This window comes from Macrotis lagotis, chromosome 8 (assembly GCF_037893015.1).
Source record: "Macrotis lagotis isolate mMagLag1 chromosome 8, bilby.v1.9.chrom.fasta, whole genome shotgun sequence".
NCBI classification, from domain to species: domain Eukaryota; kingdom Metazoa; phylum Chordata; class Mammalia; order Peramelemorphia; family Peramelidae; genus Macrotis; species Macrotis lagotis.
Window position 1 is genome coordinate 54,027,592 of NC_133665.1, and position 26,807 is coordinate 54,054,398.

General features: G+C 39.4%; 1 protein-coding gene across 2 annotated transcripts in view; it reads left to right on the forward strand.

Moving 5' to 3' along the window:
- CHTF18 (chromosome transmission fidelity factor 18) overlaps window positions 1-26,807 on the forward strand; it is a 59,641-nt gene that overhangs the window by 3,470 nt on the left and 29,364 nt on the right. For both annotated transcript variants that reach the window (XM_074197110.1, XM_074197109.1), the window contains exons 2-15: window positions 247-501; window positions 2,236-2,380; window positions 4,640-4,841; window positions 8,901-8,993; window positions 9,827-9,879; window positions 11,088-11,259; window positions 11,810-12,028; window positions 12,761-12,858; window positions 13,671-13,794; window positions 15,552-15,697; window positions 18,722-18,815; window positions 19,853-19,951; window positions 22,079-22,209; window positions 25,224-25,380. In XM_074197110.1, coding sequence (XP_074053211.1) covers window positions 247-501; window positions 2,236-2,380; window positions 4,640-4,841; window positions 8,901-8,993; window positions 9,827-9,879; window positions 11,088-11,259; window positions 11,810-12,028; window positions 12,761-12,858; window positions 13,671-13,794; window positions 15,552-15,697; window positions 18,722-18,815; window positions 19,853-19,951; window positions 22,079-22,209; window positions 25,224-25,380 — 1,988 coding nt within the window. The remainder of the gene's footprint in view (window positions 1-246; window positions 502-2,235; window positions 2,381-4,639; window positions 4,842-8,900; window positions 8,994-9,826; window positions 9,880-11,087; window positions 11,260-11,809; window positions 12,029-12,760; window positions 12,859-13,670; window positions 13,795-15,551; window positions 15,698-18,721; window positions 18,816-19,852; window positions 19,952-22,078; window positions 22,210-25,223; window positions 25,381-26,807) is intronic.

Consider the following 26,807-nt stretch of genomic DNA (forward strand, 5'->3'; position numbering starts at 1 on the left):
AGGGCCATGTAGCTAGCAAGTATCTTCACTCCAGGCTCAGGGTTCTGACTTAGCTGCCTCCATTGATGAGGAAAATGAGGCCCATATAAGTCACATAGGTAATGAATGACAGAGGCAGAATTTGAATCTAGGTCCTTTGACTCCAAAACCATTATATGATGACCTGTACTATTGATTTTGTTGACCCTTCTCCCTAGATATGCCTCCTTTACTTCTAACCTATGACAATGTTGGCTTTTCCTCCAGGAGATCACCCTCTCCCACCATCCAGAGTCTCAAAACCCCAGAAGAACAAACTGACATTTGAAGAAGCCATCACTTCTGGGGATACCATTCTCTCTTCCATCAGCACCCAGCATCAACAGAATGGCATCTCCCCTAGCAAAAACCACACAGAGCTTGGGGACAGCAGCTCCAAGAAACGGAGCTTGAATCTTGACCTCAAAGGTGACGAGGAGAAGAAAGAATCTGAGTTTTTATTCTCAGAGGATTTCACATTGAGTAAGTTGGCTAGAGAAAGAATCAGAGCTGTTCAATCCCATGAGCAGGCTCACCAACCCTAAGAATATAATAGACCTACCTTGAAATCTATATCATAGAAAAAATCTCATAGGTCACCTAGATGAACTCCCCACCTGAAGTATGACATCCCTGATAAGGAGGGCCAAATATACTAGCCCCCTGTTTCTATGTTACTCACAAGCTATATCTTTAAATGCTATAGAACTTTTATTTAAAAAATGTAAAAATCATGGCAGGTCATTCTTGTATGTTGCTGATCCCTGATATAGATAGGCAGCTAGGTGGCCCAATGGATAGAATGTTGGGTCTGAAATTAGGAAGGCCTGAGTTCAAATCCAACCTCAGTCACATTCTAGTTGTGTGATCCTGGGCAAATCATTGGACCCTGTTTGCCTCAGTTTCCTTATCTGTAAACTGAGCTGGAGAAAGAAATGGCAAAGGACTCCAGGACCTTTGTTAGGAAAACCCCAAGATCAGACACAACTGAAAATAACTAAACAAAAACAATCATTAAAATTTTTTCTTCTGCATTAGATTCTTCCTCTTTATATTTCTGCCCATTGCTTCTAGTTCAACCCTGTAGGACCACAGGAAAAAAAATCAAATCCTCCCAAATCCAATAAGCATTTTTTGGTCCTAATTGATATCTTTTATTTTAATATCACCTACATTTCCCATTATATCTCTTATTCTCCTACTCCCAGAGAATCACCTGTAATAATAATAATAATAATAATAATAATAGCATTTATATACTGCTTTAAAGTTTACAAAGTGCTTTACTCATACTTCATATTATCCTTAAAACTACCTGAAGAGGTAGGTGCTATTATTATTCCCCTTTTATTGATGAAGAAACTAAGGCACAGAGAGGTTAAGTGATTTCCATGAAGCTTTGAACTCAATTCCAGGAACAAAAATGAAGAGGAATAAATAGTTCAGCCAAGCTAATCAACAGATCAGATCTGATATGATATGCTGTGGTCTTGGCCTTTTTATTTTTTTTGGAAGGGACCAAGCTCCAGCAAGCTTTTTTTATAAATATCTTCATGGAAACACATAGACAAAATGATATTTAAGCCTTCCTAAAGTGCTTCAAGGAGGCTAATAGGATCAAGACTATAAAACTGAGCATATGTCAAGTACCAGATATTACCTGGGACAATCACCCTGATCTTCTGGATTCTACATATCTATGATAACTAGCTTTTTTGGGGGTTTCATTTTAGGACAAATCACAAACTGCCTCTGATTAACACCTGTAACAATGGTGTCGAACAAAAAAATATGTTGGCTGTATATTGTCTTAGAAAATCAATAGTATCATCATCTATGTTTTGTTGTGTTTTTATGTATTTCCTTAAATATTTCTCAGTTACATTTTAATCTAATCCCAGTTGTACTCAGAAGGATTGAACTTCAGGTGCCCTAGAAGTGATTTCAGCCTTGGGAAAAGGCTCCATAAGGTTGTAGATATCTTCCCAGGTGACATGGATGAAGTAGTTTATTTAGGGTGGCTGAGGGTGTTTGAGGTTGATATATCCCTCAGCTTTGGAGAAAGACATTTTTGATGAATGAGTTTATGAAGCTCATGGATCTTGGTTCCACCAAGGCATTATAGGAGACTGTAAATTAGGGAGCAGCCCTAAAGAAATTAAGCGATCTAGTATCTCTGTACAGGCTCCTCATTAATTCTGTCTGATGTTCGAATAGCTCCAAAACCCAAGAGGCAAAAGCTGGAGTTAGTCAAGAAGCTAACCTTTGGACTAGAGGAAGAACCAATTTATCCTGACTCCCCTCCCAAAGATATCAACCCACCCTTTTCTCCTGAGGACTTCCAAGAGGCTTGGAACAACAGGTAGGTGTAAATGTTGTAAGGTGACTACCATGCAAAAGCAGCAAGGTATTTATTTCTTAAGTACCTATTATAAGGTGGGCACTATGCCATGTCCTGGACTTGGTTGGTTGGTTGTTCTTCATTCTCAAAGAGAACCAAAATGACATCACTATGATGGAGTTAAGGTAAAGTGTGTCCCAACTGTAGTTCAGACCTATATAAGCTTGGAAGGCTCTACCACAGGTGTGACACAAATAGGTTTTTTGGAGTAGGGATATCTAAATTCGCACATCTGTCTCTTTTGACCTACTACAGTTGTGCTTTGCTCATGAAGCATAGCTCTGGGATGCAAAAAGAGGCAAAAGGCAATCCCTTTCCTTATGAAGCTTACAATCTAATGGGGAGACATCAGACAAACAAACATATATAGGATAAAATAGGAAATAATTAACAGAAAGAGAAGGCATTGAAATGAAGAGGAGTTGGTTTGATGGAAAGTCCACAAAACTTAAATCAGTAGTATTGACTAACAATTGTTCTGTGCCTGAGTTTCTGTAAAGTGAAGATAACAATATTTTCCCTACTCATAGAAGAGTCAGATGAGATGATGAATGTGGAAGGATGGAAATTTGTTTTACAGGGGCTACAACCCTGGTCTTGGAGTCAGCAGATGTGAGTTCAAGTCACTGCTCCAACACTTACTTAGGAGTTGTGTAACCTGGGCATATCATTGTAGCCCCTCTTGAATCCATTCCCTCATTTTATAAATGGGAAAAATAATTCTTGTCTTACTGAACTCATGAGGTTCTTGGGACAGAAATTCTTAATAAATCTTAAAAGATTTTATTTATTTTGAGTTTTACAATTTTTCCCCTAATCTTACTTCCCACCCCCGACCCCCACAGAAGGCAGTTTGTCAGTCTTTACATTGTTTCCATGGTAAACATTGATCCAAACTGAGTGTGATGAGAGAGAAATGATATCCTTAAGGAAGAAACATAAAGTATAAGAGATAGCAAGATCAGACGATAAGATAACAGGTTTTTTTTTTTCTAAATTAAAGGTAATAGTCTTTGGTCTTTGTTCAAACTCCACAGTTCTTTGTATACAGATGGTATTCTCCATTGCAGACAGCCCCAAATTGTCCCTGAGTGGAATGAGTGAGTCCATCAAAGTTGATCATCACCCCATGTTGCTGTTTGGGTGTATATTGTTTTTCTGGTTCTGCTCATCTCACTCAGCATCAGTTCATGCAAATCCCTCCAGGCTTCCCTGAATTCCCATCCCTCCTGGTTTCTAATAGAATAATAGTGTTCCATACATATACCACAGTTTGCTAAGCCATTCCCCAATTGAAGGACATATACTTGATTTCTAATTCTTTGCCACTACAAACAGGGCTGCTATGAATATTTTTGTACAAGTGATGTTTTTACCCTTTTTCATCATCTCTTCAGGGTATAGAGGGAGGAGTGGTATGCTGGATCAAAGGGTTATGCACATTTTTGTTGCACTTGGGCCTAGTTCCAAATTTCTCTCCAGAAAGATTGGATGAGTTCACAGTTCCACCAACAATGTAATAGTGTCCCAGGTTTTCCACAACCCTTACAACAATGATCATTATCCTTTCTGGTCATATTGGCCAGTCTGAGAGGTGAGAGGTGGTACCTCAGAGAAGCTTTAATTTGCATTTATCTAATAAGTAATGATTTAGAGCAATTTTTCATATGATTATGGATTGCTTTGATCTCATTTGTATTTGTCAATTGAGGAATGGCTTTTTTTTTTTTTAAAGTATATGAGGGCGGCTAGTTGGCTTAGCGGATAAAGCACCGGCCTTGGAGTCAGGAGTACCTGGGTTCAAATCCGGTCTTAGACACTTAATAATTACCTAGCTGGGTAAGCCACTTAACCCCATTACCTTGCAAAAACTAAAAAAGATTGTGTGTGTGTGTGTGTGTGTGTGTGTATACACACATATATATAATATATATCTCAGTTTATAAGTGAATTATTGATAATATTAAATACATTATTAATAAATGTCATTTTCATTTTTTAGATGAAGAAAATAGAGGTCAGAGTGGAAAAGTGATTTGCTGGTCACACAGCAAATTAGTAACAGAACTTAAGTTGGAATCCTACCCAATTCATAATCCAGTGCTCTTTCTACTGTACAAAATTGGGAATTTGGTGATCAGTGTGGGAATAGGAAACTTTGTCTCTGAATCTGCAGACCTGCTTATCAGTATTTGTGTTTGTTCCCTGTGGATGCTATAGGGACTTAGACAAGCTTCTGGACCAAGGTCCCCTGGACATCAGTGATGTGGGTTTCCTGCAGATGACACCACCTGTTTGCAGGGACAAGAAACTAGTTCTGAAACGTCCCCCAGTACTGGAGGAATATGTCAATGTGACATCCACTGATGGCACCAGGGTCTTCATGGCGCTGAAAGATGATCCCTTGGGAGTAGGAGTGAAGGTAGGAGGACCTGGAGGATTGACTTGAGCCTTTATGTTCTGTTATTTCATGATCCAGGACCTAGCTTCCACTAACTTAAAAATCTGATATGGGGAAAAGATTAGTACATAAATAACTATGATACAAATGGGAATGGGATGAGTATGCAAAGACACAATACAAATTCAAGAAAAATGAAGAAATTTTAAAGAGTGAGATGATGCTTATTATAGGCTTAATTTATATAATGATTTAAGATTAACAAATCACTTTATAGATAGTATCTTCTCCAATCTACACAGTAGTCCAGCTTGGTAGAAACTTCAGGAATCATCCCTATTTTTTTTTTTTAGGTTTTTGCAAGACAGTGGGGTTAAGTGGCTTGCCCAAGGCCACACAGCTAGGTAATTATTAAATGCCTGAGGCCAGATTTGAACTCAGGTACTCCTGACTCCAGGGCTGGTGCTCTATCCACTGCACCACCTAGCCACCCCACATCCCTATTATTTTTTTAAGAAAGATTTTATTTAATTTTAGTTTTACAATTTTTCCCCATTCTTGCTTCCCTCCCCCATCCCCCACAGAAGGTAGTCTAACAGTCTTTACGTTGTTTCCATGGTATACATTGATCTAAGTTGAATTTGATGAGAGAGAAATCATATCCTTAAGGAAGAAACAAAATTACATAAGAAGATAACGGTTTTTTTCCACTAAATTGAAGGTAATAGACTTTGATCTTTTTTCAAATTCCAGATGGTATTCTCCATCTCAGATAGCCCAAAATTGTCCCTGATTGTTGCACTGATGGAATGAGCAAGTCCATCAAGGTTGGTCATCACCCTCATGTTGCTGTTAGGGTGTACAGTGTTTTTCTGGTTCTGCTCATCTCACTCAGGATCAGTTCATGCAGATCCTTCCAGGCTTCCCTGAATTCCCATCCCTCCTGGTTTCTAACAGAACAATAGTGTTCCATGACATACATATACTACATTTTGTTAAGCCATTCCCCAATTGAAGGACATTGACTTAATTTCCAATTCTTTGCCACCACAAACAAGGGTTACTATGAATGTTTTTGTACAAGTGATGTTTTTACCCATTTTCATCATCTCTTCTGGGTATAGACCCAGTAGTGGTATTGCTGGATTTTTGTTGCCCTTTGGGAATAATTCCAAATTGCTCTTCAGAAAAGTTGGGAATCATCCCTGTTTTTCAGATAAGGAAACTGAGCCTTAATAGGCAAAGTGATTTGTCGATTTGTCCATAGTTCTACAGCTAGCAAGTGTGAGAGATAGTATTTAAACCCAGATCTTTCTGACTTAAATTCAGTGTTCTTCCTTCTGTATTGTGTTGTTTCTTTTCCATTTGCAATGGCCAGAGGCAGGATAAGAGAACTAGCAATTATTAGTGGATTATTATATACCAGACACTGTGGAGGTAAGTGTCAGAGGTGTCTGTGTTGAAGGTAACAACTAGAAGAACAGATGGGAGAAAAGGAAGAGCAGTCTATTCTAAGCCATGGCATGAGGAAAGGCTTGGAGATAAGAAATGGCAGGATAAAGAAAGTTGACAGAAAATAGTCTATTTCAGGGCAGCTAAGTGGTGCAGTGGATAGAGCACCAACCAGCCCCCTGGTGCCAGGAGGACCTGAGTTCAAATCTAGCCTCAGACACTTTAAGTGACTCAACTGTACTGCCTTGCAAAAAAAATAGAAAAAAAAGTAAATAGTCCATTTTGCTTGCAGTAGACCAATAGAAAGACTATTATAATTGAGGCAAAAAAAAATAAATTGAAAGCAGATAATGATGATGAAAAAAAAGAATTGTTCTCTGTATAGCACTTTAAAGTTTATAAAGCATTTTCCTCATACTAGCTCTCTGATACAGATTGTGGAAAGCCTTGAATTCTAGGGTTAGGTCCATCTAATTTGTTCAATAAACAGTGAGAGCCTTTGAAAGTTTTCTTGTAGAGAACTACAGTAAATGACTAAGGCAGGCTTTGAACTCAAGTTCTTTGCCTCCAAAGCCACTGTATGATGTGTTACTACTTTGGATTTTGTTGTCCCTTGTGCCTAGATATGCCTTCTTCACTCTTAAACCATGATGGGTTGGGAAAGGGAGTAATAATGCAAAGTGAAGGAGATCATTTTCCACAGTAACATTGATATTGTACAGTGATAAACTAGGAATGACTTAGCTATTCTCAGCAATACAATAATCCAAGACAATTCCAGAGACCCAAATCAGGCTCAGGCCTTCTGCTTTAGGTCCAATATTGGAATGAAATGATGTTTATAAGTCATCCAACAGTCAAAAAAGATTTACTTTGCCAGAGAATAAGAAGGATAGGGCAATTAGGTGGCACAGTGAATAGCACACCAGCCTTGGAGTCAAAAAGACCGAAGTTCAATTTGAACTCAAACATTTCAATAATTACCTAGCTGTGTGACCTTGTGCATGTCACTTAACCCCCATGGCTTTGCAAAAAAAAAAAAGGAAGGGGCGGCTAGGTGGCGTAGTGGATAAAGTACCGGCCCTGGAGTCAGGAGTACCTGGGCTCAAATCCAGTCTTGGACACTTAATAATTACCTGTGTGGCCTTGGGCAAGCCACTTAACCCCATTTGCCTTGCAAAAACCTTAAAAAAGGAATAAGAAGCATATTCATGAATGATGCAGCTCTTAGGTTGGGTAGGCACATCATCCCCAGCACATACTTTCACCTCCATATCGAAAAGGTCTGGTCAGGATATTAAGATAATGGCCAAGTGTGAAGGTCTCCCACTCTATCTTGTAGTCTTTTTTTAATACCCTTAGGTGACCCAGGAAGCTCCATCCACACTAGGGCCCCTTAAGTCTTAATCCTCTGCTCCAGTCAGGTCTAGGAGACAACTTATTAAATTTTAGAAAAAGAATTTGCTTCAACCTATATAGCAAGATGAGAGTGGGTAGAAACCCTGACCAATTACACCCCAGGTTTTGGGTTGTGAAGTTATCTTTAACCATTAAAACTCAGGAGGCCTTAGAGATTAATGGAATCCTGGATTTAAAGTCAGAAGATCTGGGATTCATATCCTAGAAAACTCCAGATGGATTGTGAAGAGTCAGACACAAATTGAGGGCTACTGAACTACAATAATTAGCTGCTAACTCACTTTGTGATCTTGGGTGGATTATTTTTTAAACTTTCTCTGAAATGGGAATAATTTGCATTTACTTGTTTCACAATGCCCTAACTGCTTTTACTTGAGAAAAAATGTTTTGTAAACTGTAAAACACTATAGAAATTATTCAGTAATTCAAATTATTTGGTACTTATGGCTTAAGGATGCAGCATGTGCTAGCTACTCCAATCAAGGATGCCTCCCTTTCTATAAGAGATAAAGTTTTTCTGAAAAGTCATATATAAATTGAAATCTAATTTAAATTAACCTCATTAGTTCATGATTTAAAGAAACATTCCTGTTTTATGGAAGGATTCTTGTGTAAAATTAAGTATTTTTTTATACCAGTTTATCTTCTTAGTAAGTTTGTATTTTTGCCCTAACTGCATGACCTAATTCCAACTTAAGAAAAGCATTTGAGCTATCCTTTGGAACCCATTCTATGTTCTCATTAGTCCTAGAAATTGATTGCCTGCAGGCTAGTTCTTTCCCATCACAATAGCCCCTGAAATTCCACTTATTCCTTCGACTTGTTAAAGTACAGATGGTCAGAAACATTATTAAACTGTTGTTCTTATTCCCATCCATATACATGGGAAGGGGCAGCTAGGTGGCATAGTGGATAGAGCACCAGCCCTAGAGTCAGGAGGACCTGAGTTTAAATTCAGCCTCTGACACTTAAGACCTAGCTGTGTGACCTTGGGCAAGTCACTTAATCCCATTGCCTTGTGAAAAGGGAAAAAAAAGAAACATATACATGTGAATTTGTTGTTCATTCTCTCTTTACATGACCAGTGTATGTTCCTTCATCATTCATGGAGGAAAAAGACACAGGGAAGACCACAGAGAGGAGGTCTGGAGCTTGACCCTGGCCTTGACTTTGTAGAAGTGATATGTCTCCATATCTTGTTTTTCCCAGCTTTCCCACTGTGAGGTTACCTGGCGTGGACATGGGCAACTCCATTTGTTGGGCATGCCTTTTTCTCACCTGAAGGAGCAAGTTGCTGATGAGGTAAGGCTCCATTCTTTCTGCTTGGGACTGTTTGGAGGAGAGAGAAGGACTGATGAAACCAAATGGGGAGATTGGCACAACCATATTTTAAAAAACAAAATACTGGACTTAGAATCCAAAAACCTGAGTTTGCATTCTATTTCTGAATAGTTCTCAGTATTCTCATTTGTAAAATGGGAATAATATTACTTTTCTTCATTAGGTTATTAATGCTTAAAATGAATTTTCTTATATCATTGATCTGAGTTGAAGAGAGTAGTTTATAAATACTTATGAGGGCTGTCTGTAGAAATAGAAATTTAATTGTTATTTTGGTATAGATATGCCTCTCTTGCTCTCCCTCCAAGGACTTGAGAAGTATAAGAAGGAAAAGAAGAAACCAAAAGAAAGAACAAGGAGAGATTTCTTTTTGGGGGGGGTGGTCTAAGGTCATACACATGGAATAGAATCAGAGAAAAGATTAGAGTTCAAGTTTCCTAGTCCCAAGGCAGATCTCTCTCTATAAAGTAATGTGTATTAAATGCACATTTGAAAAGTCTCGCTTGAAATCTCAAATTTGAATTTTTAGTTAACCTACAAGATGGAAAAAAAACCCTACAAGATGTGTTTATTCTTGTGGGTCAAGAAGCATGGTGTGATCCTGATTTGGTGTGATAGAAAGACTGCTAGATATATCATCAAAGAAGCTTCATTTGGAATCTTTCTCTCTTATTGTCTGTATAAGTTTGGCCAGATCATTTCATCCCTATAGACCTCACTCTGTCTATAAAATGAGGTTATTAGATTAGATGATGTGCAAGATTTCGTCTCTCTTTGATTCTGTTTGCTTGCAGCGTAGGCGGCACGTTCTGGAGGCATCACAGAAACTGACTGAGATGTTAAAAAGGTGAGTTTTATTTGCTTTTCTACCTAGTCTATTTAGTTGGCTCTGTGGATAGAGCCCTGGGTCTAGAATCAGAAAGACTTGAGTTCAAAGCTGGGTGAACCTGGGGCAAGTCACTTAACCTTATATGCCTCAATTTCCTCATCTGTAGAATAGAAAATGACAAATTACTCCAGTATCTTTGCCAGGAAAATTCCAAACAGGGTCACGAAGAGTCAGACATGACTGAAGTGACTGAATAACAATAATTACTGGTGTATTCAGGGAAAGACTTTGCCTTTCTGCCCCTTGACCTTCTGTGGATTCTACATTACTGACACTGGTTCCAGTATCCCCTTTTGTTCATTGCTTCCCCAGAAGAAAGCACCATCCTATTCTTGTCCTGACCCAAAGTTGACCAAACCAAAGTCTAACCAAAATTCATGCTCTGGTCAGTATTTGAGATTATGGATAGCTCAGTAGAGTTCATTCCCACTAAAAGAAACACAGCTTTTCTCCCTTATCCTACTGTGGATCAATTGAGACATGATAGATTTTAAAGATAAAAGAAGCCTTAGAAACTATCTAGTCTAACTTCCTCATTTAATAAACAAGAAGACTGAGACCCAGAGAGAATTACTGATTTTCTTTAAGTCCCACAGATAGTAAATATCAGAAGTGAGATTTGACTTCAGCTCTTCTGACTCAAAATCTAGCCCTTTTCATATGAACTGTACCAGAGTATACTTTATATTTACAGAAAATATGACTTATTCAAAAGAATCCTAGAGTCAGTGAACAAATTAATCAAAACCACAGATTCAGTCAGATAGAAAGACATAAATTATGACACAGAAATCCTCAAACTTCCTCTCTGTTCCTAGACTCAACAAAAAAGATTTAAAAAACAAAATTCACTCACAATAAATAACTGGAAATTAACCTATCTCAGAGACAACCAGGACTTACATGAATACAGTTAGAAAACACTGTACACTGTACACCACCCCCCCCAAAAAAGGAAAAAGCAGCACAAGAGGAAAGCTTAAATATTCAGAATGATGTTTATTGTTCATGATTGAGCTGTGATGAAAATGACGATATTATATACTTTAGTGTATAGTTCTAGATAAAGGGAAAGCCTGCATCCCTGTGTTCAAGGAAGCAGTTTGGGTGTGGAGCTGGAAATATGGATACTTGGCATTTTGATGCTCACCTTACTGATTTTTCAGGCAACAAGAGGCCAGTGAACCTGAAGGAGAGAACCCAGGGATGGGGGACAGGGACAGTAGAGCCAACAGGTTGGAGGAAGAAGAGGACAAAGAAAATCAAGACTCCTCCCAGCACAGCCTCTGGGTAGATTTATTTACCCCTAGGCACTACAGGGAGTTGCTCAGTGATGATGTGAGTCTGCATTCCAAGAAACTATAGTGGTTTTCTCATCATAAAACCTGTGTACATGTTGGGGAATTGAGGGTGGGAATAGAAAACAAATTTGATCAATATCCTGCCTGCCAGTCCTGGAAAGATCTTCTAGTACAATGATGGCCACTGGGCTTAGGGGATGGGCGTTTGATGGGTTAAAGGAAAAACTACAGATAAATTCAGATAACTGAAGTGAGACTTGATCATAGGTCCATAGATCTAGAGCTCAAGAGGAGTTTGTTCAAGCCCCTCATTTTCGAATATGACCTCAAACACTTACTAGCTGTGTAACCCGGGCAAAAGTCACCTAATACCATTTGCCTCAGTTTCCTCATCTGTAAAATGAGGTAAAGAAGGAAATGGCAAAGTATTCCAGTATCTTTGTCAAGAAAACTCCAAATGGGGTCATGAAGAGTCAGACATGACTGAAAATGACTAAATAACTACAGTTTGCCCACGAATTGACAGCTTTTCCATCTGGACCCCCTCTTTCTCTGCTATTTGAAAATATCCACTTTCCTTCCCACAGTACACCAACCGCTGTCTTCTGAAGTGGCTCAAGCTATGGGATGTGGTGGTGTTCGGCAGAGAGAAACTTGCCAAGAAACCAAAAATGAATGCTGAGCAGCCACCAGCCCGGGCTCCCTCTAAGTTTGGCAGGGAACCCCAGAAGTGGAAGACCAGAGAACAGATGATGGAAGAGATCCTTGAGGCTGAGCTGGATCAGAACAACAGGCCCAGATATAAGGTGAAGGTTCAGACACCAGGAGATGATAGGGAGGCTATTGAGGTCCCTCTGTGAAGCACGCAATGTAGCTATACAACTGACTCCCCAAGTGGCATTCTCCACTCTCCCCAAGATCCCACTCCTGGGGGCTCTAGCAGAATGAAATTAAAACAACTGTTTTTTTTTTTTAGTCAGGAGGCAAGTTTATATCTCACTCTGTGACTGTCACCCTCAGTTTCTTCTTCTGTGAAGTAGGAATGATAGAATTTGCATTGCCTCTACTCCCAGGATTGTTAGCACTTAGAGAAATTTCAAGCGATTTGTAAATGAATTATTTCATTCCAAAGTCTTCACTAGGTCTTATTCATGCAGGTCTCATTCTCCCTGCTTTAGAGATGAGCAAATTGAGGCCCAGAGACATAAATTTGAGTTGTCACAAAGCTTAAATGACAGAGCCAGTACTAGAACCCTCATCTCTCAGGACCCATCCTTTGCTCTTTCCATTTTCAACTCCATCTTAGACTTAAAATTTTAGTAGGGAACATGAAATTCACAGACAAAGGGAAAGGAATAATCTTTAGTACATTATCAAGTGCTGAGATGCATGGTGATGACCATGAATACTTTAGGAGTCAATAAAAAAAGAAAACAAAGGGTGGGGGTTGGATTAGTCAAGGAAGACTTAATAGAGGAGAAGGTGGGAGGATGACCCTCAAGGTTTCAGTGCATTTTTCTGTTCCCTCTTGTCTACAGGTAGCCCTTCTGTGTGGCCCACCTGGCTTGGGGAAAACCACCCTAGCACATGTGATTGCCAAGCATGCTGGGTACAGTGTGGTGGAGATGAATGCCAGGTGAGTGGAGGAAGGGCAAGAGATTTCAAGGGAGGAATTCTCTAGGAGAGGACTTTGAAACTAGCAAAATGTTCTTTAAGAAGAAAAAGGAGGGGCATCTAGGTGGTGCAGTGAATAGAGCACTGGCCCTAGAGTCAGGAGGACCTAAGTTCAAATCCAGCCTCAGACACTTAATAATTACCTAGCTGTGTGGCCTTGGGCAAGCCACTTAACCCCATTGCCTTGCACAAAAACAAAAAAGAAAAAAGAAAAAGGAGAGCTTTACATGATTTATAAACCACAATGGTGGATAGTGTTGAATTCTGAGTCAGGAACCCTGAGTTCAAACTCTATCTTGTATATCGTTTGATATGGGAGAGAACACTGACCCTCAGTCTCATCTTACTCATGAAGTGGGGACACAAATAGCTTGTACCTCTCAGGGTTATTCTGAAGATCAGAAGAAATAACATGTAGAAGGCACTTAAAAGTATTATGTGAATACTAGCTATTATTGCTATTATTCACAGCAAGTCTGTGAGATAGGTTGCACTGTTATCTGTATTTCAGAGCTAAGGAACCCAAGGCTTACAATGCTTTGCTATTGATAAGTATAATCTTTATCTAAACCTAGACCTTTCAATTCCCAAATCTAGTGGAGTTTTTCCCCCCATTACCTTGGTCATCAACAGGAAAGATTTACTTTGGAGATAAGAAGGACTTCTTAATATCTCCCCTGGCTTTGAGAGAACTGCTTTATAGGACCTTCTGAGGTCTCCTTCCAACCTATAATTCTTTGTTGCTCTGATGACTCTGGGCTGATTCTGTTTCAGTGACGACCGCAGTCCTGAGGTCTTCAAGACTCGCATCGAAGCAGCCACGCAGATGGAGTCAGTCTTGGGAGCCAAGGGGAAGCCTAACTGCTTGATCATTGATGAAATAGATGGAGCACCCACGGTAAGCCTCGTTTAGAACAGCTTTTAGCTTACTGCATGACCAAATTCCTAACTGCCTGCAGGAACCCCACCGGGGACAGACCCTCTGGATTATGACCCAATATACCAATACACTACTATGCTCATGGGGTTTAAGTCCCCATCCCCAGGTAGACCAGTGAGCTTCAGTCAGAGACAACAGCTTAGTTCCTTACAGCAACTTGATCCATTGTCCCCATCAGCTGTCTCACAGACAAGGGATGACAGTCTGAGAGAGGTAATGTGTCAATGGCCTAGTAGTCATCCTGAAATCCAAGAGATACTCAGTCACAAACTTACTAGCTATTTGACCCTGGGCAAATCACTTAACCCTATTTGCCTCAGTTTTCTAGTAAAATGAACTGGAGAAGGAAATGGCAAACCACTCCAGTGTCTTTGCTAAGAAAACCCCAAGTGGTGTTATAGAGAGTCAGATAGGACTGAAAAACAACTGAATGATATAAAGTTCCAGGTGCTCTTCCCACACAAAGTAGGATGCAGTTTTTAAAAGAAGGAAGCCACACTTGTTATTCCATAGACCTACCTTCTGAACTGTGTGTTCCAGCTCACATCTGTGCCCTGACTTTGGCCATCTACTGATAAATCTGGATGAAGTACTTGGGAGCAAGAAAAGATTTAGGCCTGCTCCTTGGGTACTTCACAGTCTTGAAGGATGATTCTCAAATAAAGAGTAGTGAGGGCTAGAATAATCAGTTCAGATCTCATGGAGGAAGAGGAGAAACTTGAACTGAGTCTTTAAAAGATGGCAAAATTGGAGGTAAAAGAACGAGGACCAAGGAGAGCTGTACAAACAAAAATTCCCCAGGCCTCACTGAGCTCCTTAGGCCAGAAGCCTCTACTTTCTCTGATCTCCCAAGTTAAAAATCCTCCTTAGGTTAAAATTCTATCCCTCCTTACAAAGCATGCTCAAGTCAAGCATGGAACTTGTCCACCTGGTCTTACTGGATCATTCTATATTGAATATTAAGTTGTTTGGGACTCATTTTTATCACCATGTTTTCAATCTAACTCACATTCCCTTCCCTCTATCTACTGTGAGACAAAACTATCAAATAAAAGTCACAATTTTCCCATCATCTCAAAAAGCAGACAAATTAACACTCAGATTACCTGTAGGGGGTAGTGGGCATGGTTCAGATTTAGACTTACAAAGGTCCAGATTAGCATCCTTTACAAGTTATTTTTGTTGTTGCTATATTTTTTCTTCCCCCTTTCCCACTCATTGGCGGTATCCTAGTGAGTGAACTAGGGATGGTATACAAGCAAGGGTATGATGGAGCCAGTTCATACCAACTCTTAAGAGCTAATTGTTTGGGGCGGCTAGGTAGCACAGTAGATGGAGCACGGGCCCTGTAGTCAGGAGGACCTAAGTTCAAATCCAGCCTCAGACACTTAATAATTACCTAGCTGTGTGGCCTTGGGCAAATCCTTAACCCCATTGCCTTGCAAAAACTTAAAAAGAGCTAATTGTTAAATTTTCAGCTGAGCATTTGTATTTCATTGTGGCAAATCTTACAGAGCAGGGCTTATTGTTTTGTTGATTGGAGAAAATGTTAACAATGTAGATTAAATGTTTCTTCAGAGAGCTGGTTGTTAAATATTTACCAATACACTTCTGAATATAGGTGTTATTCCAGAAAAATATGTTCTGTTTTATATCATATTCCTATGTGCTGGAGTTCAACTACTTATCCACATACTTCCCCTGTCTCCCTTCAGCCCTCCATCAATGTGCTTCTTAGCATCATTAATCGTAAGGATGCAGGAGAGATGGAGACCACAGGAGGAGCAGCTGGGGGAGGCAAGAAAAGGAAAAAAGAAGGGGGCCTCTTGCTACGGCCTATTATCTGCATCTGCAATGACCAGTGAGTGTCTGTGTTGTTTCCCTTTTCAGTATCTTTCTCTGAATAAAATAGAAAAGTTGGACTTGATTCTCAAGGCCTTTTCCGGCTCTGATGTTCCATTCAAAATGGTGGCATTAGAACTGTTCTAGGTTCTCTTAATGAACAATTAGGGCTGTAGCATGTCATATACACAGTCAAATGTGGTCATTCTTGCTTGTTTTAGTTTGACTTTCTTTGTTACAAGAAAGGGTTCAATGCCAAGAGTTGGGGAAGAAGAAATAGAATATAGAATCATAAGTGGAAATGACATCAGAAATTTTCTTGTCCAAGGCTCTTTCTATTACACACAATTGTTTAGTGATTTAAATCATTAGTTCATGCACAGAGGACAATTCCCAGGCTAATATTATCTAAAAATACCAATGAAACGATGTGATGTCATCAGTGTAGGCCTTCCCTCTGTAGATATAGACTTTCAATCCATTTGCCCCTTCTTATCCTGAGGGGTTGTTGCCTCAGTCTTTGCATAAGTCCTTCATCAAAGATAAATGTGAGATACTGAAGGCCTTCTTCAGATTCTTTCAGTGCATCATTATGAGGGGCAGCTAGGTGACACAGTGGATAGAGCACTGGTCCTGGAGTCAGGAGGACCTGAGTTCATATCTGGCCTCAGACACCTAATAATTACGTAGTTTGTGTGACCTTGGACAAGTCACTTAACCCCATTGCCTTAAATTAATAAAAAAAAATTTAAAAATACATCATGTAAGCCAGTCTAATGCTTTGGCTGTCAACTGGTTGATCCCTCACTTTCCTGACTCAACTGGCCTACGTCTTTTCCTAATCAAAAATATCCTTCATATTCATTATCATTCACTCTACCTCTGATGTTCAAGATATTGTTAGAAAGAATGCTATACTTTTCTTCAATCTGCCCATGGGTTTCCATTAATTTTTTGAGTCACCTTCAGATTTAGTTCTTCCAAGTCCAAGGCTTTCAAAATTTTTAAAAGTTATAATGCCATTTGAGAGAGGATCAGTATTAATGAGATAAGCTTCACATTAGCAGGCATTTTTCAAATCATTGAAATCATACCTAATGCATGATAAATGCAAAATAAGTCCACCTGGAACTTTTTACTTGATATGTCCCCTATTCAAGATCTCAATTATCATAGATTTTTTTGTTTTAATTTAAATTTATTTTTATTAAAGATATTATTTGAGTTTTACAATTTTCCCCCAATCTTGCCTCCCTCCCCACTCCCCCCACAGAAAGCACTCTGTCAGTCTTTACTTTGTTTCCATGTTGTACCTTGATCCAAATTGGATGTGATGAGAGAGAAATCATATCCTTAAAGAGAAGTCTAAGAGGTAACAAGGTCAGACAGTAAGCTATCTGGTTTTTTTTTCTAAATTAAAGGGAATAGTCCTTGCACTTTGTTCAAACTCCACAGCTCCTTATCTGGATAAAGATGGTAATCTCCTTTGCAGACAGCCCAAAATTGTTCCCAATTGTTGCACTGATGGAATGTGTAAGTCCTTCAAGGTTGAACATCACTCCCATGTTGCTGTTAGGGTATACAGTGTTTTTCTGGTTCTGCTCATCTCACTCAGCATCAGTTCATGCAAATCCCTCCAGGTTTCCCTGAAATCCCATCCCTCCTGGTTTCTAATAGAACAATAGTGTTCCATGACATACATATACCACAGTTTGCTAAGCCATTCCCCAATTGAAGGACATTTACTGGATTTCCAATTCTTTGCCACCACAAAACAGGGCTGCTATAAATATTTTTGTACAAGTAATGTTTTTACCCTTTTTCCTCATCTCTTTAGGGTATAGACCCAGTAGTGGTATGGCTGGGTCAAAGGGTATGCACATTTTTGTTGCCCTTTGGGCATAGTTCCAAATAGCTCTCCAGAAGGGTTGGATGAGTTCACAGCTCCACCAACAGTGTAATAGTGTCCCAGATTTCCCACATCCCTTCCAACAATGATCATTATCCTTCCTGGTCATACTGGCCAATCTGAGAGGTGTGAGGTGGTACCTCAGAGAAGCTTTAATTTGCATTTCTCTAATAATTAATGATTTAGAGCATTTTTTCATATGGCTGTGGATTACTTTGATCTCCTCATCTTTAAATTGCCTTTATCGTAGATTTTTGTTGGTCGAAGTCGGCATTGTTAAGGATTGAGTGCCCTCTTCTTTCAAGCATGTACAATGGAAAGAATATGGAGGGGCAGCTAGGTGGTGCACCAGCCCTGGAATCTGGAGGATCTGAATTCAAATCCAGCCTCAGACAATTAATGTTTGGCTGTTAGACCTTGGGCAAGTCACTTAACCTCATTGCCTTAAATTAAATGAAAAAAAATTTTAAAAAGAATATGGAGTCAGTGGACCTGGTTCAAAATCTCAGTTCCACCACTGTGTGACCTTGGCCAAGTCATTTAATTTTTGTAGGCCTCAGTTTCCTCCTCTGTAAAATGAAAGGGTTGAACTAAATGACCTCTAAAGTCATTTCCATCTATTGATACTAATCAGCTTTTTCTTTTCTACCTTCCCACCCCCTTTAATGTCTGGATACATCATCAGATTATTGGGGCTTGTTTTTTTTTTTCTAATGTTCTTATTAAACCAATCTCACTTCTCATTTGGAGAGAGCACCTTTATTTCAAAGACCAAATCTGGGCTCTTTAGTTCACATCCCATTCCTTGAGTTATCTAAGCCCTAAGGCAGACAATTCTTTATTCTCTTCCTCCATGCTGATAGCTTTTTGTTTTTTTTTTTGTTTGTTTGTTTGTTTGTAAGGCAAATGGAGTTAAGTGGCTTTTGCCCAAGGCCACACAGCTAGGTAATTATTAAGTGTCTGAAACCGGATTTGAACCCAGTTACTCCTGACTCCAGGGCCAGTGCTTTGTCCACTACGCCACCTAGCCCCCCATGCTGATAGCTTTTCTTGTGGTTTTTGGCCCTTCTTTCCTGAGGGGAAGGGAAGGAAACAAGCATGTATGTATTAAACATTTCATTTGATCCTGGATAGATACACACCTTCTTTGAGACAACTGAAGCAGCAGGCATTCCTCCTACAGTTCCCACAGACTCTACCTTCCCGACTGGTCCAGAGGTTGAATGAGGTCAGTATCTTGATTTAGAAAAAGAGCTGAGGGGCTGGGCCTGAGGTGATGCTGCTGCTAATCTTGAAAATTAGACACAAAACTTATCCTTACCTTCAGACTGGATCTTAGAGCACCTCCTGGCTTTCTGGGGTTATTGTCAGAGCTGCCTCCAATACACATTTATCGTGACTTCCTTCTCAGTAGATTTTCTGCATTAAAATGAAGGAAATCATCAGTCTGGAGACCCACCTGCTATGGGCCCAACCTTGAGCATTTTCCAAGCCTGCACAGATTTGGATTAAGTATGCTTCAGATCTAAGACATTGTCATTGATGTCTGCCATCTTGTCCTGAGGGAATGGGTACACTTCTTTCTCTCCCTATCTTCCACTTACCAACTCCCTGTCTATGTTGTCTTCCCCAAGTAGAATGTAAACTTTTTGAAGATAGAGACTAATTTTGGGGGGAGGATTTACTTTTATATTCTTGACTGGCACAAAAAATAACTTAATAAATGCTCTATCATGTTTTAATCATATCTTGATTTTGTCAGTGAAGATATTGCTACCCAGCAATTAGCTTTCTATGCCTTTAGGATACATTAGCTACTGTGGGTGGAGGACTTGAAGAGCAATGAATAAAGCAATGAATAATATGTGGATTGTTTTGAGGGGAGAAATGAGACCAAGGGGGGATTGATGAATCAGCCAAGGTGCTATAGGCAAGTGAGAAAAAGGAAGGGCGATGGTTTTAGGCCTACTTCCTAAAAAAAAGGAGGAGGTTAGCCTTTCCTTAATTCTCTCCCATTTCTGATTTGTGGACATAACCTTGATCTTTCGTTGTACAATTGTTTTTCAATTGTGTCTGACTTTTCATGACCTATTTAAGGTTTTCTTGGCAAAGAAATGAGGATGATTTGCTAAAATGAGAAGCTCATTTTACAAATGAGGAAACTAAGGTAAACAGGGTTAAGTGCCATCTAACTGGCCCAGACTTGATCTTGGGAGAGCATAAATCCAGTGGGGAGGTTTAACACCTAATATCATCTTGTCTTAGATCTCCTTGCGACAGGGAATGAAAGCAGATACTGGTACCCTCATGATGCTGTGTGAGAAGACAGAGAATGATATCCGTTCCTGCATAAATACCCTGCAGGTACAAACTCCAACTAATGAACTTTGGCAATGACTTCCAGGATTGGGGTTTGATAGTAGGAAGTTTCACTGAACTAGCCCCCTTCCTTTATCAGTAAAGGCAACACTGGATAACTTGGGTCATTGGCCAGCTTTCTAGTTGGCATCTTTAAAACATGGAGCCGCTATCTACTAGAATATGGCAGCCTTCTTCCTTCCCCTGTAATCAGCCTCACAAATTCTGTTTCTGATGGGGGAACCCAAAGAAGATCCACCCTACAGTTAGAGGAAATGACTCAACCATTCCCTCTATCCTTTAATAAATCCATCATAAGTCTAAGCAGAGGTTTTCTCCAATCCCTTCTTGAAATTTAGAAGAGATCCATGGGAGAATGAAGAGGGTTCTCAACTTAAGGTACGAGGTCTGAGTTCTTGTATTAGCCCTGATGTTAACACATCATTGGATCTTTTTGTCATCTATAAAAATAAGGGGCCTGGTTCTCTCTCTCTCTCTCTCTCTCTCTCTCTCTCTCTCTCTCTCTTTTTTTAGATTTTTCAAGGCAATGGGGTTAAGTGGCTTGCCTAAGGCCACACAGCTAGGTAATTATTAAGTGTCTGAGGTCGGATTTGAACTAAAGTACTCCTGACTCCAAGGCCAGTGCTCTATCCGCTGTGCCACCTAGCCGCCCTGGTTCTCCTCTTTAAAGTCATTTCTGGTTTCAAAATACCGGGATTTCCAGGTCATCTCATCATATAATTCTTTTTTTTTTTTTTTTTTTTTGCCCAAGGCCACACAGCTAAGTAATTATTAAGTGTCTGAGACCGGATTTGAATCCAGGTACTCTTGACTCCAGAGCTGGTGCTTTATCCACTATGCCACCTAGCCACCCCTTCTCATCATATAATATTAAAGATGGAACAAATAGTACACCAAAAGCAAGTTGAATCCTGAATGATTTTAACTGCCAGTTCCAGAGCAGAAAGTGAAACATGCCTCTCTTTTCTTGATAGAAAAAATAGAGGATTACAGGACCTTAATGGTATATATCATGGCAGATAAAGTCACTGCATTGGTTGATTTTTCTTAATTGTTTTTCTTCATTAAAAGGGTGTAGGGGAAGAGGAGAGGAAGTGTATAGCCAAAATGATATAAAAAGGAAAAAGCATATACAATATACTCACAGGATGTTCTTCTATAAGTTATAGTACGATTTTAAGGAATTAAAGCTTAATAAGGCAACTAAGACTTTAGGGATTCTGTGTGTGTATGTACATATATAAATCTTTTTTAATATATCTGTTTATACATATATAATCAACTTACAGGATGGTGTTAAGAACATTAAATGTCACCTAATGTTTTTTCATTTTTAATTTATTTTTAACATTCATTTTAAAAATATTTTGATTTCTAAATTCTCTATCTCTTCCTTGTTGAGAAGACAAGCAGTATGATATCAATTAATATATGTGAAGTCATTCAAAACATTTCTGTATTAACCATGTTGCAAATAAAAGCAAGAAAAACAAAGGGAATAACAATAATCAGTTTACACTCTGAATTCATCAGTTCTCTCTCTGAAAGTGAACGATATTTTTCATCCGTGAGTTCTTTGGAATCATTTTGCATATTGGATCAGAATATCTAAGTCTTTCACAGTTGATTATTATTGCTGTGTATAATGATCTCCTGATTCTGGTCTTTTCACTCTACATCAATTCATATAGGTCTTCTAAGGTTTTTTTGAAATCATCCCTTCATTTCTCATCATACAATATTCCATCACAACCATAAACCACAACTTGTTTAATGTCACACTGTATTCTCTACCAGAACCAATGTTTTACTCCCATCTCTTACTCTCTCTCTAAACCTTGTTCAGGTTTATATATTAGAGGAAAAGAACCTTAAGTTTGGGGTCAGAAGATCTGGTTTCAAACCCTGGCTCATTTACTTAATTATTTTTTTCTTTGTAAAATGAGGTAGAGCCTAAGGTTTCTTCCACCTTGATATTCGGTGAACTTCCCAAGAGTTTGGGAAACCAAGTTACTTAACTTGATGCTCTAAAGTGACAAATTTCAAGTTTGCATCCCCAAGTGAATCATTCCTCATACTCTGTGTATTTTCTTCTGGTTGTTGGATACCTAGTTCCTGTATGGCCGGGGCCAGAAGGAGCTGAGTTCAAGGATGGTACAGACCATGAGCATTGGCTTGAAGGACCAGAAGAAGGGACTGTTTTCCATTTGGCAAGAAATATTTCAGTTGCCCAAGATTCAGAGGTAACACCAAGTCTCTGGAGTATGGAGTTGGAGTATGTAGGGATGGGAACACAAAGACCTGGAGGGCTTCCAGGAACCCAGCAGTGGGAATTGCCAGGGGAAAGTTCCTTTGGTCTCCTTACCTGGCCAGGTGCTATAATACAGCCTGCAGTCAAATCCAGTAGGATACACCAGCAGCTTAGAATCAAGCACAAAACTTGGATTTAAATCATGGACTGATAGAGCCAAAAAAGGAATTTATAGGTCAGTGAGTCCACCCCCTTCATTTATTTTTGTTTTGTTTTTTTAGGTTTTTGCAAGGCAAATGGGATTAAGTGGCTTGCCCGAGGCCACACAGCTAGGTAATTATTAAGTGTCTGAGACAGGATTTGAACCCAGGTACTCCTGACTCCAATGACTGGTGCTTTATCCACTGCACCACCTAGCTGCCCCTACCCCCTTCATTTAACAGATGGGGAAATCCAACCCCAGAGAGGTTAAGTGCTTTGGAGAAGGTGATCTAGTTAAGACCAAGCCCAGTTTCTCATTCTTTCCTTGATCCCTCACTGATATTCTTTGTTATAAAAACAAAAAACTGCCAGGGTGTGGGTTTTTACCCAGGGGTCCATAAACATGGTTGTTGTTTTTTTTTTAATATTTCATTATAATTGATTTCCTTTGTAATTTTATGTTTTATTTTGTGCATTTAAAACTACTCTTTTAAGATTTCTCTAGACTAAGCTAAAAGTGATCCATGCTGCTCAAAAAGGAAAAGAATTACTGCTGTAGGGAAATACCTGGCATTCCTGGAGACCAGAAAGTGGCTTTTATTTCTGAGCAAGGGTACAAATGGAGATGGGGAGGGAGTATTGCGTACAACTGGGGTGATAAGGAGTGATTTCATCTCCTGTGCTCCTGACCTCACCTGCCTGGTATATTCAGAGACTATTAATCATGCTACCACCAGATGTCGCCTTTTACGGCAAGTACCAAGTCACCCATCCCCATGCCTATCACCATCCTGGCTATGCACAACTTTAATCTAATGCTAAGATAGCAGTGCCTCATTCATCCTTCCACATGGTTAGGCAGTTGCACCTGAGTTTCATATGAGTGAATTTTTAAATTAACTAAATTATTATCCCTTTAGGTTTCACAACTGTTTTTTGAATTTCACTGTTATAAATGAAAATCTTTCTAAAATATATTACCAGCCTCCTTTTCTTTTCTTTTGTCTTTTCCTCCTTTTCCTTCTTGTATCTTCTTTACTCCTTCCTTTTGTACTTTCCATCCTCTTTTTCCTCTTCTTTTGTCCATTTCTCCCTCCTTTCTTTACCTTTTCCTTCTTTCTATTCCTTTACTTTTTTCCTTCCCTCCTTTCCTTTCCTTTATTCCCCTTCCTTTTCTTCATTTCCTCTCTCCCTCCCTCCCTTTTTACTTTCTTCCATCTTTCCTTTCCTTTCTCTTTTTCCTTCTTTTTAAAGTCATATTTTGTTTAGTATCCTGTTTATGGAAGGAAGGAATTAAAATAGTTGTCATATAGAATGCCAGTAATCTTGTTCTTGTCCTCTCACCTTCCTTTAACTTTGACTTTGAACAAGTCATTTTAACCTCTAGACAAGGAGCTGGACCAGATTGTCGTTTTTAGGTCACATCCACCAATGAAACAGTGATAATAGTTAACATTTATATAGAGCTTTAAAGTTTGCAAGGCATTTGGTAGATGGAGGAGCTATTATCTAAAATTCTCATGATTTTAATTCAATGATGCCTTCAGGAATGACTGAGGCATATACAGGTGAGAGTTGTTTCCCCCTTGAAATAAACAATCGTGGACTGACTTGGCATGAGTTTCCCATCACAATTTTTCTGACCACATTTAATTCCATAATTCTATCTCCTCCCCTTGTCGGTGTCACCTCTTGCTCTTTTTGGTATTTTTGTTAATGTTTCTCATCTCACTTATACATAGAATTATAGCATGTCAGAGATGGAGTCCTAGAATATAGGAAGTTGGGCGGCTAGGTGGCACAGTGGATAGAGAATCGGCCCTGGAGTCAGGAGTACCTGAGTTCAAATCCAGCCTCAGACACTTAATAATTACCTACCTGTGTGTCCTTGAACAAGCCACTTAACCCCATTGCCTAGCAAAAACCTAAAAAAAAAAAAGAATATAGGAAGTCATAACTGAAAGATCTCAGATCATATAATCCAGAAGTTTTTAACCTGGGGGTCCATAAACAATTGTATTTCAGTCTAATTAATGTTCTCTGTAGTCCTATGTTTTTTATTTATGCATTTAAAAACATTCTGAGAAGGGTTCTGGAAGCTTCACCAGACTGTCCACAGGTTCTTTGACCCAAAACAGATTTTTTAAAACCCTGATCTTGTAATACGTAGTTATAAGTAGAGAAACTGATGCCTATTTGGAAGAGATGGCTTCCCCAAGGCTGCACAGGTTCCCAAGCAGCACAGCCAAGATTGAAACCACAGTTCCCTGAATCCATATCTTAGGCTCTTTCCACTGCTCCACAGTTGTATGTGTGTGTGTATATTATACCACAGCTGTGCTTTTATAATTATTATCTTTTGCCTTGGTGTTCCTTCTTTCTGCTATTGTCAGTATCTTGGATGCTACTTGACTCACATCCACAAGAGAATTGTAGAATGTCAGAAGAGAAAGGCACCTTAGATTATGGAATGTAAATTATCAAACCTAGCAGAAACTCCAAGACTATTGGGTTCCATTCCCTCGTTTTATAGAGCCCCACAAATTAGGGACTTGTTTTATGGTTAACATAGATGGTTTAATGCCAGACTTCTGGCATCACCAGACCCAGGACTCTGAACTTTCAATCCAGGCCTTTTTCTATGATAGCATCACAATAAAGATGGAAAGAATTTAAATAGAATTGAAGTTAATTTTGCCTGGAGAATTTTGTGAAGACCTCATCTGGAAGCAGGTAGATGTGGGGTTGCTACCTCCAAGGGCCTGATGAGAACCTTTGTTCCATATCTCTCTTTGGCATCCTCAGGCAACGCATCGGCCAGAATGTCTTTCTGCCAAATCAAACACTCCTTGACGGTGACAATGGTCCTATGGACAGGGCTCCTCTTCATACATCAGCTCAGAGGTTCCACCACATCCTGCATATCACCACCTCCACAGGGGATCATGAGAAGGTGACCCAGGTAAAGCCCACTTCCACATTTCCCCAGTGGATTTGCTTCTGAGATGCCAGAGATTCCCCAGGGCAAGCCAGTCTTCTAGATGTGTTTCCAGAAACAAATGCAGTGAGCACAGTTGGGCAAGTGTTATAACTTATTCTACAGAGAAACTGAGGCCTGCAGAGATGAACATTGGCAGTCAGTGGCATTGCTGGGGTCTAAACTCGGGTCTTTTTTTTTTTTTAAGATTTTTCAAGGCAATGGGGTTAAGTGGCTTGCCCAAGGACACACAGCTAGGTAATTATTAAGTGTCTGAGGCCAGATTAAACTAGGGTCTCTTGACCTCTAAGGTCAAAGCTCTTTGCATTCCTCTTCTATGTGAAGGGTTAAGAGATTCTGTACCTCTGTTGACTCTCAGTTTCATCAGTAACCCATGTTCTTGTTGAACCAGGGATTCTCTCTCCTAAATCGGCTTTAGATTAACAGGCCAGCATGTGTGGGTCTATACAGGAAACTGCCCCTCCAGGCTTCCAGGAAACCTCTGATTGAGCCCTGGGTTTGTTTTGAAAGATTAATTTTGGGACTTGATAATGCAGGTGAGCTAAGGCCAGGATTTGGGGAATAATGTAAAAGCACACATGAAATAAGTTTGGTTATTTTGCTTTTTAAATTTTTGTTAAATTCTTCCTGGAAATATGAGCAGGTGTTGAGCATATTAGCCTGCAGCAGCCTTAGGGAGAGTTCACCCCTTGCCACCACTATCAGCTTGGACAGAATTACTCTAGATTTTGAGCTACTTTAGTGAGTGAAAAGTGATTGTGGGAGTCATGAGTTTTTTGAGGTTTACTTAAGAGAATCTGCACTGTATAGTAGAAACAAGAATGACCTTGACTTTGGAAAAGTTTAATACAGACCCTAATTTCAACCCTTACTAGGTTTAAGACTTCAGACTAGTCATTTCCTCTCTCTCTGAACCCCAGTTTCATCATCTACAAACTGGGGAACATAATGCTCACAGGATGTTGGGGGGGAAAATACAAATGTTTCTATAAAATATAAATATATACATATATAAATTTTCTATAAAATATAAAATGCAATTTCAGTAATAATAACTAACATTTATATAGCGCTTTACTGTATACCAAGTAAGTTAAGTGCTTTACAATTATGTTATTTGATCCTCACAACAACCTTAACTGTTTTGTTGTTGTTCATTTGTTTCAGTCACATCTGATTCTTCATGACCCCATTCGGGGTTTTCTTGGCAAAAATACTGGAATAGTTTGCCATTTTTATTTTTCTTCATTTTACAGATGAGAAAACTGAGGCAAACAGTAATCCTGGCTTACCCAGGGTTACACAGCTAGTAAGTCTCTGAGACTGGATTTGAACTCAGGTCTTCCTAACTCTAAACTCAGCATTCTATCTACTGAGTTATCTGCTTCCTA